The 13,021-nt window shown below is 47.8% G+C and overlaps 1 protein-coding gene across 5 annotated transcripts in view; it reads right to left on the bottom strand.

Annotated features, from left to right (window-relative positions):
- TTLL9 (tubulin tyrosine ligase like 9) overlaps nt 1-13,021 on the bottom strand; it is a 74,814-nt gene that overhangs the window by 30,946 nt on the left and 30,847 nt on the right. For all 5 annotated transcript variants that reach the window (XM_065522955.2, XM_045362713.3, XM_015457896.4 and 2 more), the window contains 2 exons: nt 6,459-6,570; nt 5,245-5,430 (listed from right to left, as the gene is read on the bottom strand). In XM_065522955.2, coding sequence (XP_065379027.1) covers nt 5,245-5,430; nt 6,459-6,570 — 298 coding nt within the window. The remainder of the gene's footprint in view (nt 1-5,244; nt 5,431-6,458; nt 6,571-13,021) is intronic.

The following is a 13,021-nucleotide window of genomic DNA, read 5'->3' as shown; positions in this document are numbered from 1 at the left end:
CTATTACTTGATGGTTTGGGAGGGAAATATTTTTATATTATGCTTTTTTCTTTGAGACAGGGTCTTGCTTTGTCACCCAGGCTGGAGTGCAGTGGCGCCATCTCAGCTCACTGCAACCTCTGCCTTCAGGGCTCAAGCACTCCTCCCACCTCAGCCTCCTGAGTAGCTGGGACTACAGGTGGGAACTACCACACCTGGCTAATGTTTACATTTTTTTTTTTTTTTTTTTTTTTGAGACGGAGTCTCGCTCTGTTGCCCAGGCTGGAGTGCAGTGGCGCGATCTCGGCTCACTGCAAGCTCCGCCTCCCGGGTTCACGCCATTCTCCTGCCTCAGCCTCCCGAGTAGCTGGGACTACAGGCGCCCACAACCGCGCCCGGCTAATTTTTTGTATTTTTAGTAGAGACGGGGTTTCACCGTGGTCTCGATCTCCTGACCTTGTGATCCGCCCGCCTCGGCCTCCCAAAGTGCTGGGATTACAGGCGTGAGCCACCGCGCCCGGCTAATGTTTACATTTTTTGTAGAGACAGGGTTTCTTCATGTTGCCCAGGCTGGTCTCAAACTCACGGCCTCATGTGATCCACCTGCCTCAGCATCCCCAGGTGCTGGGATTACAGGCGTGAGACATGGCGCCCAGCCATATTATGCGTTTTATAAAAAGATATATTTTTTATTGGAAACCACTATTTGAATGGATTATCAGAATAAGCCATAAATTTTTGTGCCAGCTGTGGCCAACCAAAGTCCTTGTCCCCTTGTCACCCCATGCCCTGTCGCTGGGGGCTGCATTCCTCACGTAGCATTCATCGGGTGTGGAATACAGCCAGTGGCGCAGCCATGCCCTCCTCTCCTCTGCCAACAGAACCCATCTGGACCAACTCCTCCCGGTGGCCCTGTCCTCTGGGGCGGTCTGAGCCCTCACGGTGATTGCCATGTGATTGGTTCAGGCAGGGGCCAGCAGGATGCTACGGGAAGTCTGCTACAGGGACTTCTGGGAAAAATGTGTGTCTTCTTCAAAAAGGACATGAGGCCAGGGCATTCCTTTATTCCCAAGGCAGGGGAGGTGTGAAGAGGGGCCCGGGAGAAGCAGCCAGCCTGCTGGGCTGGGAATTGGTGGGGTTGCTAAGCCACCCAATAAACCATCCCTAGAGTCGGCTTTTCGTCATTCAAAAAATTCCCCAGTGTCTGTAAATGTAAATTTAAAAAAAATTTTTTTTCATCTTTATTTTCATTAACCACTAACCAGATGTTCACATTTCTCTCTATTAGGAATGCAACAAATCATAGGAGTGTTAGCCATGCCTGTGACTTTGCCATCAAAAGAGATCACAGTGATTTCGATATCACATTACAATTGTTGCAGATATCTCAAAATATTGTTTATGCTCCTCTTGACTTTAAAATTATGGTAGCTGTGAGGCCTGCTGTTAGATCCTCTTTAATTGTTAATGAAAAGCACACATATTTCTATAGCACAAAGAATTTCGTAATAGCTTGTGTGGTGCCCATGACAATGCACCTTGCAGGCCTCCAACAGAGTAACTGACTGAGAGTGCCAGCTGCTTCCAGTTGAGGTCTAGCTGTGTTTGCCAGAGCGCCTTGCTAGGGCTGCTCAGTCAGTGACTGTGCCCCAGGGGATATGAAGACCAGCCATTCCTGAGAGACAGTGGACTCCTGACAGCCAACTTTGGCTGAGGCCTCCCAGGAGCCTTGATGAACTTTCCAAAGGCTTCTAATCTTCCTCCCTCCCTCCCTCTCTTCTTTCTTTCCTTCCTTGGAGGCCTGACTTCTCTCCCAGTCTCACCTGCTAGCTCCCTCCCCATTTTTTCTCACCAGCCAAACTGTTTAATTTTGTCTTGGCATCCGTTTCTTGGGGTACCCAGACTAACAGTTTGATAATGGCTTTTCGATATAGCTGCCTTCTTTTATAATGAAATGTACTGTATTTTCTGTTTTGAAAACCACAACTCTTTCATTGGTACATGCTTATCTCCAAACTCATCAAGCTGTCTACATTAAATATGCACAGCTTTTTGTATGCCAATTCTGTTTCAATGAAGTGGTTAAAAAAACACCACTATTCTGTGATAGGGTCCACACATTTCACCAGATTCCAGAGGCCAATGGCATAAAAACAGTACAGAAGTCTTGCCCTCTTGTCTAAGCTGTTATTTGGATTTTCTATTCTTTACTAAGCAAATCATCCCAACTCTTAGAAAGTTTCAGTGAAAAATTCTGAGAAGCTCTGGTTGGGGTAAACTAGTGTAATGGAATGTTAGAATGTGGCTCTTCCTGCCTTGCAGTTTGGAAATAGGCCCCCAAGGCTGAGAACAGCCCCCTGGTTGCCAAGAACGCTTGCTGCGGTGTGTGAAGTGTTAGACCAGCTTGGTGGACACAGGGTGAGCAGATAGATAGGCCCTGTCCCTGAGCAGCTTGCGGGGCACACAGAGAGACTGACAGGCCCAGTCCCTGACAGCCAAGCACCCACCTCCCCATACCACAAGGCATACTGGAGTCACAGTGGTCCCATGACCCATGTCAGTGTCCTGCCCACCTCCCCACCAACCCTGCCAGCCTGAACTGCTGGCAAGGGAGAATGCTTCCATGGGAAAAAAGTTAAGAGCAATGCAATGTTTACACTGGACATTTAAATGCCAGACCCTCTTGGGTCTGTTCTTATATTCCCCTAAGAGCTCCAAGATGGGCTGGGGCTGTGGCCTGGTGGGAGGAGGGTCCCCACAGGGTGGTGGAGAGGGGATGATGTTGCCTGCTCCCTTCTGAGTCCTGGGCTGCTCTGCTGCCACTGATGAGGAAGATGAAGACTCGGCAGACACCAGGAAGACAATGCAGAGGAGATGCCCGAGGGCTGCCCTGTGACTGGCCGGGCCACAGCAACTATGCGAAAACTTTCGCCTGTGGGTGGGCAAAGATCAACCATGTCACAAAGACAGGCCTTATGGGAAGAGTGGAGGGACTGGGGGGACTCTTCTCCCTCTATTCTCCAAATTTAGGGCAATGTTCTGTTTTTAACACTCTCTCCTCCTGAACGGAATCCAAATAAGATCCCGGAATTAATACTGAAACCCAGTGGTTCTCAAAGTGTGGTACTCAGACCAGTAGCACCCTCAGAACCTGGGGTGATGGTTAATTTTATGTGTCAACTTGATTAGGCTATGGTGCCCAGTTGCTTGGTCAAATACTAGTCTAGATGTTTCTCTGAAGGTAGTTTGTAGATGTGATTAACATCTGCAATTAGCTTTTTTTGAGATAGGGTGTCACTCTGTCACTCAAGCTGGAGTACAGTGGAATGATTTCGGCTCACTGCAGCCTCAACCTCCTAGGCCCAAGCGGTCCTCCCACCTCAGCCCCCAAAGTAGCTGGCACTACAGGCACATGCCACCACACTCAGCTAATATTTTTGTATTTTTTGTAGAGACTAAGTCTTGCATGTTGCCCATGCTGGTCTCAAGCTCTTGGGATCAAGCGATCCTCCCACCTTGACCTCCCAAAGTGCTGAGATTACAGGCATGAGCCACTCACCTGGCCTGTAATCATTAATTTTAAGTTACCACCCTTGATAGCATGGGGGGGTTCATTTAATCAGTTGAGGGCTTAAGAGTAAAAACTGAGTGTTTCTGAAAAAGAAGCAATTCTGCCTCAAAACTGTAACATAGAAATCCTGCCTGAAGCTCCACCCTGCTGGCCTGCCCTGCAGATTTCAGACTTGCCAACCCTCACAATATTGTATGAGCCAATTCCTTACACACACACACACACACACACACACACACACACACACACGCTTTCCTTTCTCTGGAGAACCCTGACTGCTATACCTGAGAACTTGCTAGAAATGCAAATTCTCAGGCCCCCACCAGGCCGACTGAATCAGACACTCTGGGGTGGTGGGTGGGATGCTTGAACAAGCTCTTCAGGAGATTCTGTTGCATCCTCAAGTTTGAGAACCGCTGCTCCACAATCTCGATACTGAAAGTGTATGCACAGACCAGCAGCACTGGCAGGTCCTGGGAGCTGGTAGAAATGCACATTCCCAGGCCCCACCCAGACCTGTGAATCAGGCTCTGCATTGAACCAGGTCCCTGGATGCTGCACGGGCACTCTAGGGTTTGAGAAACACTGACCTAGTGCTTTCCCAGGGACACAGCGAAGAGACAGTGTTTCCTGGACTCTTGGAAATACCAGTGGTCAATTATCAGGCACTTAATGCCAAGCCCTTGATATAACTTGTATAATTCATGTGTTGAATGTGTGTAACTTCACTGAATTCTCTCACAACCCTGTAAGGTAGACACACTCATTAATTCCATTTTACAGATGAAGAAATGAGCCCAGAGGGACTTAAAGGGGTTGGGTGACCTGCTCAGGGTCATATAGCTTGTAAGCAGTGGACACAGAATTAGAACCCAGGCCAGAAATGACTAGAAGCACAGAAGCACCCACTCTCCACTCCCCAGACAGGGTGCCTCACGATTTGGGAGACAGGACACACACACACAGACGCACAGACACACAGAGCCAAGATGCCTCCTCTTAATTACAGCTGTAGCTGCCGTTGTGTCTGCTGCTAACAAAGGCTGTGGGCTGGGAATGGAATCAATTTAATATGCAAGTGCTGTTCCCAATTAGCACAAATTACCATCTGTCTGAGAGGATAATGCTGGGAGCTGGAATCTGCCCCGGTGGGTCACAGAACTCCATGCGCATCAGCCTAATCCCTACTGCTGCAGCCACAGCCTTCCTCACCGTCTTCCCTGGACACAGGAGAGGCAGGATGGGCCAGGGGAAGAACCTGGGAGGCAGGTACACCCTGGCTCCGTGCCCGTTGGGAGCATCCATTATTTTTGTCAGCCCAATGTCAGTTGCCCTCCAAGCACCTGTGTTATTGGCTAAATCTGCATCAGCCAACATCAGTCTTCAGCTCCACAGGAAAGGTCTGCTCCCTCCTCCCTCCCACTCCCTCCCTGGGGCCTGGAACATTCTCAGGCCTGGAAACATAAGAGGGCTTTGATCACTTCTGCATTCAATAAACACTCATTGAGCACCTACTGTGTGCCGGCAGCCATAGCTGCTGGGTCCACACACTGCAGAGAAGAGGAGCTAAAGCTGGCCCTTCGGGAAGGCAGACTGCATCTAAGGCTGCATTCCCAGACAGTGTCTGCACCTGATCCCTGCTCTGGTGCCTGGGACTTGTTCCCTCCCACCAGCCCCAGGCACTGGGCACTCACAGGCTTCATGATCCAGGTGATTCCTGGGTTTTTGCGAAACTCCTCCACAAAAAGATGGTACTCGCAAGGCATCTCAAAGGTTTTGGGGAAGAAGTCGCACTTGGCTGCCTCCAGCTTTCCCGCTTCGCGCTCCAGCTGCTTCCGGAACCGCTTCAGGTTCTTTACCATATAGTTCTTCCGGGTCAGCTGGGTGGCGGGAAGGACAGGCAGCCATCAGCTCCTGCTCGCAGCCCCGCTCCCCTCCCAGCCACACACATCCACCAGCCACCCTGCAGCCTCCATGCTCTGGCCCACAAAATAGCAACAGTAAGAGTAACTTTGACCCAGAAAGAGCTTGCTAGTCAAGAATTATCCCCATTTCACAGATGAGGAAACTGGGGCTTAGAGAGATTAAGTCAATTGCTCATAGCTATCCAACGAAGCTATGGATTTGACCAGGATTTGACCAAGGCCTGTCTTGATTCCAAAATTCATGCTTTTGGCTGAGCGCGGTGGCTCACACCTGTAATCCCAGCACTTTGGGAGGCTGAGGCAGGTGGATCACAAGGTCAGGAGTTCGAGACCAGCCAGGCCAACATGGCAAAACCCCATCTCTAATAAAAATTAGCCAGGCGTGGTGGTAAGCACCTGTAATCTCAGCTACTCGGGAGGCTGAGGCAGAAGAGTCACTTGAACCCGTGAGGCAGAGGTTGCAGTGAGCCAAGATCGTGCCATTGCACTCCAGCCTGGGTGACAAGGGCAAGACTCCATCTCAAAAAAAAAAAAAAAAAATTCATGCTTCTAACCACTAAGCTAGACTAACCTTTAAAAATCTCCCACCACAGCCTCCCCCAGTCCTGTCCCTTCTAGACCTCCTTCCCATCTTTAGACCCCAAACTTCTCAACTTGCCTCCACCCTGAAATCACCATAATCATTCATACATCCTCTCCCTTCAGACCCTGCACCCTCAAACCAGCTTGCTCCTCAAATCTTGGTGCTGAAACTCCAACCAACCTGTGACCTCCAATCCTCAGGCCTTAGATCCCTATACCCCCAAACCATTTGGCTCTCCATAGGTCTAGCCCTCATACTCCCCACCCGGCGTTGCATCCCACATTCTAATACACTTTTCCAATATACTTTTCTGTTCTGATCCTTGTACCAGCTCCAGCTCATGGCCACACCCAGTGACATGAGTTGGTTGGCTCGGTCCCCTCCTGCCTGCCCAGCTTACCTCGTAGTGGTTCCGGAAGTGACTGATCCGCACGTGTTCGTCCATGTAGGTGTGGTCGAAGTTCTCCCGGAGCCAGCTGACGTCGCACCAGTAGAAGTCCCACTCTCCTTCGCTGGGGTTGCGGTTGGGGGTGGGGATAAAGGTCATGATCTGAGGACCTTGGCACTGCAAGGCCCAGGGAGGTGCTGCCGAGGGGGTTTGAGGAAGGGTATGCAGCAATGTGTCCCTCTGGAGTCTCTTGAAAGTGGCCGTGGGTGTCACTGGCCTAAATGTTCTTTGTTAGACCACAGCAAAAACCAGGGAACTGTTCCCACAAAAATCCAGGTGGCTGGCTTCCCTTGAGCTATCACTGAACCCAGAGTGCCTCCTGGCACCTATTAGTTGGGCTGAGGAGCGGCCACCCCTTCAGACAGGGCACACCCTCCCCAGACCACAGTCCCTACAACTCTCTGTGGTGCGACAGCCACTTGGCCTCACTTGTTCTTGCCAGTTGCCACGCCTGCAGCCCGCAGTGGAATGAGCTAACTTCTGCAAGCCCCTCCCAGTTCACAAAACTCTCTGTTCACCAAATCCTCAGAGCAGCCCTCAAAGGTGACTTGGATCATCCCCAGAGCTCTAAGGCGGGATGACCTTGCTCACCGAGGACATGGCAGCAGCAGGACCCACATCCAGCTCTGCCGGCTCCAAATTCTGACCCATTCTCCACCACCATGCCAGGGAGAGGAAACTGGGTCAATCTACCAAATCTGGGTGCCAGTGCTAGGGTGCTGGGAGGAGGAGCTTGAAAAGATGCCACAGGAAATAAAACACCACCATGATTGTTCACAATCATTTTTAAGTAAAAAAGTACAGATACAACTGAAGCCCCCTGTCTATCCCTGCCTGATTCTATCTTCGTCTCTCCTGCTGCAAAGGAAACCATCAGCCTGAGTTTGGTGTGTTATCATTTCTATGCAGTGGCTTTTTTTTTTTTTTTTTTTGAGACGGAGTCTCACTTTGTTGCCCAGGCTGGAGTGTAGTGGCGTGATCTTGGTTCACTGCAACCTCTGCCTCCCAGGTTCAAGCGATTCTCCTGCCTCAGCCTCCCAAGTAGCTGGGACTACAGGTGCGTGCCACCACAACCCGCTAATTTTTTATTTTTAGTAGAGATAGGGTTTCGCCATGTTGGCCAGGCTGGTCTGGAACTGACCTCAGGTGATCCACCCACCTTGGCCTCCCAAAATGCTGGGATTACAGGTGTGAGCCGCCGTGCCCGGCCTGTAGTGACTTTATAGTTTCATCATGTACATATGTGTGTATCCATGCATCATGGCACATGGCATTGTTTGTCATGACTTTAAACTTAACACTAATACTTATTACTTACCGGCAGAGCAGGATTTGAACTCAGATCTCAGGCTCCAGAGTCCAAGCTCTGTGGTTAGAACCACTCCCATCTGTTTCTTTTCACAACATGCTTTCTTCCCACCAAACTTTTGTTTTGGAGATCGATCCTTTTGATACATAGGAGTCTAATTCAGTCATTCTAATTGCCATTTCCCATTCCATTGGGTGAACATACCACAGTATATCCATTTTCCTATTAAAAGGTGTTTGGGGCTGGGCGTGCTGGCTCACACCTGTAATCCCAGCATTTTGGGAGGCCAAGGTGGATGGATTGTTTTAGCTCAGGAGTTTGAGACCAGCCTGGCCAACATGGTGAAATCCCATTTCTACCAAAAATACAAGAAATTAGCCAGAAGCGGTGGCATGCACTTGTAGTCCCAGCTACTCTGGAGGCTGAGGTGGGAGAATCACTTGAGCAGGGGGTTGGAGGTTGTGGTGAGCCAACATTGTGCCACTGCACTCCAGCCTGGGTGACAGAGTGAGACCCCATCTCAAAAAAAAAAAAAAAAAAAAAAGTGTTTGGTTTGTCTCTCTTCCCCCCACCCCTTTTCTCTAATACAGACAAGTAGACTGAGTTTTAAAGGACATCTGAAGGAAATTTGAGGCAGAAATGGAGAAAAGTGAAGAGACATCGCCATCACCTTGGGATGATGAATGAACAGGCCCTGAACAGGACCAATGGGGAGGATGCAGGGGCAGACTGTAGTTCCAAAAGATGCCTACACTATATCCCTCATCCAGAGGCTGCGGGGCTGTGAGGCCACAAGGAGAACCCATGAGAACCTTCTTCAGCTGTCTGCCCTAGTGAGATCCCCACAAACAGCTAGCATCGACTGCCACACTTGTGAGTCAGATGCCCTCAGACTACTCCTGCCACCAAGTGACCTCCAGCTCTGGACTCTTCCCAGCTGATGCCCCCAGCTGATGTCACAGAGACAAGCCAGTCCCACTGTGTCCTGTAAGAGTCCCTAACTCACAGGAGCCCTGTGCCTAATGCAATGCTGTCCTAAGCAGCTAAATTTTGGGATTTGTTACACAGCCATAGCAACTGGAACAATGGCCAAGCAGTTGAGCCTTGTGTTGTAAATGGAGCTCCCTTTGGAATTTTCTTTCCTTTTTCTTGAGACGAAATTTCGCTCTTGTTGCCCAGGCTGGAGTGCAATGGCACGATCTCAACTCACTGCAACCTCTGCCTCCCGGGTTCAAATGATTCTCCTCCTTCAGCCTCCAGAGTAGCTGAGATTAGAGGCATGCACTACCTCGCTTGGCTAATTTTGTATTTTTAGTAGAGACGGGTGTCTCCATGTTGGTCAGGCTGGTCTCGAACTCCTGACCTCAGGCGATCCGCCCGCCTTGGCCTCCCAAAGTGCTAGGATTATAAGTGTGAGCCACTGCACCCAGCCTGGAATTTTCCTAGAACTAAAGATTTAAATTGCTTCTCCTTGTGGCTGCTGGTTTGGTGTTTCTCCTGAATGTCACACCACGTGCAGAAGGGCTTTAAAGCAGGCAGACAGGCCCAGCCTTTCACTGTGCTCAGAGATGTCCAGAGATGGACATCGGTGCACACACTGTGCACAGATATGGTGACGTGAAGCACATGGTAACAGAATGACACTGGAACTAGAAATCTATGGTTTCCAAATTTTGTCCTAAGTTACTCATGAAAATCTGGGGCCTGGTCCTTCTCCAAACCTCCCCTGTGGCTGTGCCCAGGCACAGTGGTTTGCAAGAATGGTTTCAAGAACTGATGGAAACCCACTGGAGAAGTGGCTGGTTGGGCATGGAGGCTTACGCCTGTAATCCTAGCACTTTGGGAGGCCGAGGAGTGTGGATCACCTGAGATCAGGAGTTTGAGACCAGCCTGGCCAACATGGTGAAACCCCGTCTCTGCTAAAAACTAAAAAAATTAGCCCAGCGTGGTGGCAGTTTCCTGTAATCCCAGCTACTTGGGAGGCTGAGGCAGGAGAACTGCTTGAACACAGGAGGCAGAGGTTGTAGTGAGCCGAGATTGCACCACTGCACTCCAGCCTGGGCGACAGAGTGAGACTCGATTTCACAAAAAAAAAAAAAAAAAAAAGGAAATGGCCATGTGTTCTATAAACCCTCAGACACCATAGACTCGCAGATTCCTGGCTGGCTGGCTGGGGCTTCATCTAGATGCCCAGTGCTGCCTTTTTGCCACCCTGATGTTTTTACCAAGTCATGTCACACAGTGCAAGGAGCACTAGAACAGGAGTCAAGAGCCCTGATTCTCGTCTTGTCAGGCAGTAGCACTTATGTGACCTTGCCCTCTTCTCTGGGCCTCAGTTTCCTATTGGGAAAATCTAGGTGTGGTAACCTCTAGGCAAGATGATAGACTGCAATGAGCCAAACTGATACTAAATAATTAAATAAGGGGCAGGAAGAGAAAAACTTTCTCTACAGAAGAATGCCACCTAATACATGTAGAAGGAATGACAGAGAGTAACCATTTTGCAATTATTGTAATAATATTAGATTTAGGCAAGAATCCTCAAAAAAGGCCAGGCACGGTGGCTCCCGCCAATAATCCCAGCACAGTGGGAGGTCAAGGCAGGGGGATTACTTGAGCCCAGGAGTTCAGGACCAGCCTGGTCAACATGGTTAAACCTCATCTCTACAAAAAATACAAAAATTAGCCAGGAATGGTGGCATGGGCCTGTAGTCCCAACTACTCAGGGGGCTGAGGTGGCAGGATCACTTGAGCCTAGAGGGTCAAGGCTGCAGTAAGCCATGATTGTCCCACTGCACTCCAGCCTAGGTGACAGAGTGAGACTCTGTCTCAAAAAAAAAAAAAAGAATTATCAAAAAATGCTAAAACCATTGCATGAAAGTTTGTTGGGAACAAGATATTTGCAGTCTCAGAGTATCTGCCCATGAGATACTTATTAATTATTTTTTTAAAGTTAATTTACATTGGAGAAACCTGGCAGACACCACCTTAATCTAATGGTCAATCAAGGTACTGTCACCAGTGATAAGACACATTGACATCACAAACTCCCGATGAGTTCCACTGGAAAGGGCACAGCACCACTTCTGTGATATTCCTGCCAAAATCCATAACCTCATGATGAGAAAACATCAGACAAATCCAATTCAAGGGACATTCTACAAAATGTACTCTTCAAAAGTGTCAAGGGCATGAAAGACAAAGACCAAGGAACTGAAACATATTTAAGGTAAAAAAGGTCAACTAAATGCAAAGTGGGATCCTGGATTGGATTCTGGAACAGAAAAAGGATGTTAGTGGAAAAAAACTGGTGAAATTCAAATGATGTCTGCAGCTTGGTTAACAGTAATATATCAGTGTTAACATCCTGACTTTGACAAATGTACTATGATTACATAAGCTGCTAACAGGGAAAGGTGGTGAAACTGCTAAAAGAGGAAGCTATGTATGATTTTTGAAACTTTTCTGTAGGTCTAAAGTTATTTCAAAATAAAAAAGTTTAAAAGTAAGTATTTTAAAATATTAAAGTTGGACCCCTACCTCACACCATATAAAAAATTAAATCAAGGCCAGGCGCGGTGGCTCAAGCCTGTAATCCCAGCACTTTGGGAGGCCGAGACGGGCGGATCACGAGGTCAGGAGATCGAGACCATCCTGGCTAACACAGTGAAACCCCGTCTCTACTAAAAATACAAAAACTTAGCCGGGCGAGGTGGCAGGCGCCTGTAGTCCCAGCTACTCGGGACGCTGAGGCAGGAGAATGGCGTGAACCCGGGAGGCGGAGCTTGCAGTGAGCTGAGATCCGGCCACTGCACTCCAGCCTGGGTGACAGAGCGAGACTCCGTCTCAAAAAAAAAAAAAAAAAAAAAAAAAAAATTAAATCAGACACCTAGATGTAAGGGCTAAAACTATAAAACTCTTAGAATAAGACATAGGAGTAAATCTTTGTGACCTTGGATTAGACAATGGTTTATTAGATGTGATACCAAAAGCACAAGGAACAAAAGAAAAAATAGGTTAAATTGGACTTTATCAAAATGAAAAAGTTTTTACCTCAGAAGACACAGTAAAGAAAGAGGAAAGATAATTCACAAAATGGAAGAAAATATTTGCAAATCATATATAAGAATACCCTTATAAGATAGAATTCTTATAACTCAAATATAAAGAGACAACTAAATTTAAACATGGGCAATAGATATTTCTTCAAGGAAGATTTATAAATGGCTAATAAGCACATGAAAAGATGCTAAAAATCGTTAGCCATCAGGGAAATGCAAATCAAAACCACAATGATACCACTTCATACCCACTAGGATGGCCATAATAAATGCGAGGGTCGGTACGGTAGCTTATACCTATAATCTCAACACTTTGGGAGGCAGAGGCAGGAGGATCACTCAAGTCCAGAAGTTCAAGATGAGCCTAGGTAACATAATGAGACCCCATCTCTACAAAAAAAAACTTAAAACATTTAGCAAGGTATGGTGGTGTGTGCTTGTAGTTCCAGCCACTCAGGAAGCTGAGGTGGGTGGATCACTTGAGCCCAGGAGGTCAAGGTTGTAGTTGGCTGTGATTGTACCACTGCACTCCAGCCTAGGTGACAGAGAGAGACCCTTTCTCTAAATAAATAAATAAATAAATAAATAAATAAATAAATGGATGAATAATAACAAGAGTTGGTGAGAATGTGGAAAAATCGGCACCCTCATACACTCCTGGTGGAAATGTAAAATGGCACAGCCACTTGAGAAAACAGTCTAGCAGTTCCTAAAAAAGTTAAACATAGAGTTATCATATCACCCAGTCACTCCTCTCCTATGTATATACCCACAAAAAGTGAAAACATATGTCCATTCAAACTCATACATGAATGTTCACAGCAGCATTATGTATAACAGCCCAAAGGTGGAAATAACCTAAACACCTATCAATTAATGAATAGATAAATAAATGTGGTACTTCTTCACAGTAGAATACTATTCAGTCATAAAAGAGAATGAAGTCCCAGCTACTCAGGAGGCTGAAGCAGGAGAATCACTCAAGCCCAGGAAGTTCAGGTTGCAGTGAGTCATGACTGCACCACTGCACTCCAGCCTGGGTGACAGGCTGAGACCCTGTCTCAAAAAAACAAAACAAGAAACAAAAAAAGGAATGAAGTACTGATACATACTGCTACATGGATAAGCCTTGAAAACATTATGTT

This window comes from Macaca fascicularis, chromosome 10 (assembly GCF_037993035.2).
Source record: "Macaca fascicularis isolate 582-1 chromosome 10, T2T-MFA8v1.1".
In the NCBI taxonomy this organism is placed as follows: Eukaryota; Metazoa; Chordata; class Mammalia; order Primates; family Cercopithecidae; genus Macaca; species Macaca fascicularis.
Note: the sequence above shows the minus strand (reverse complement) of the source record. Positions and strands in the feature narration are given on the sequence as shown.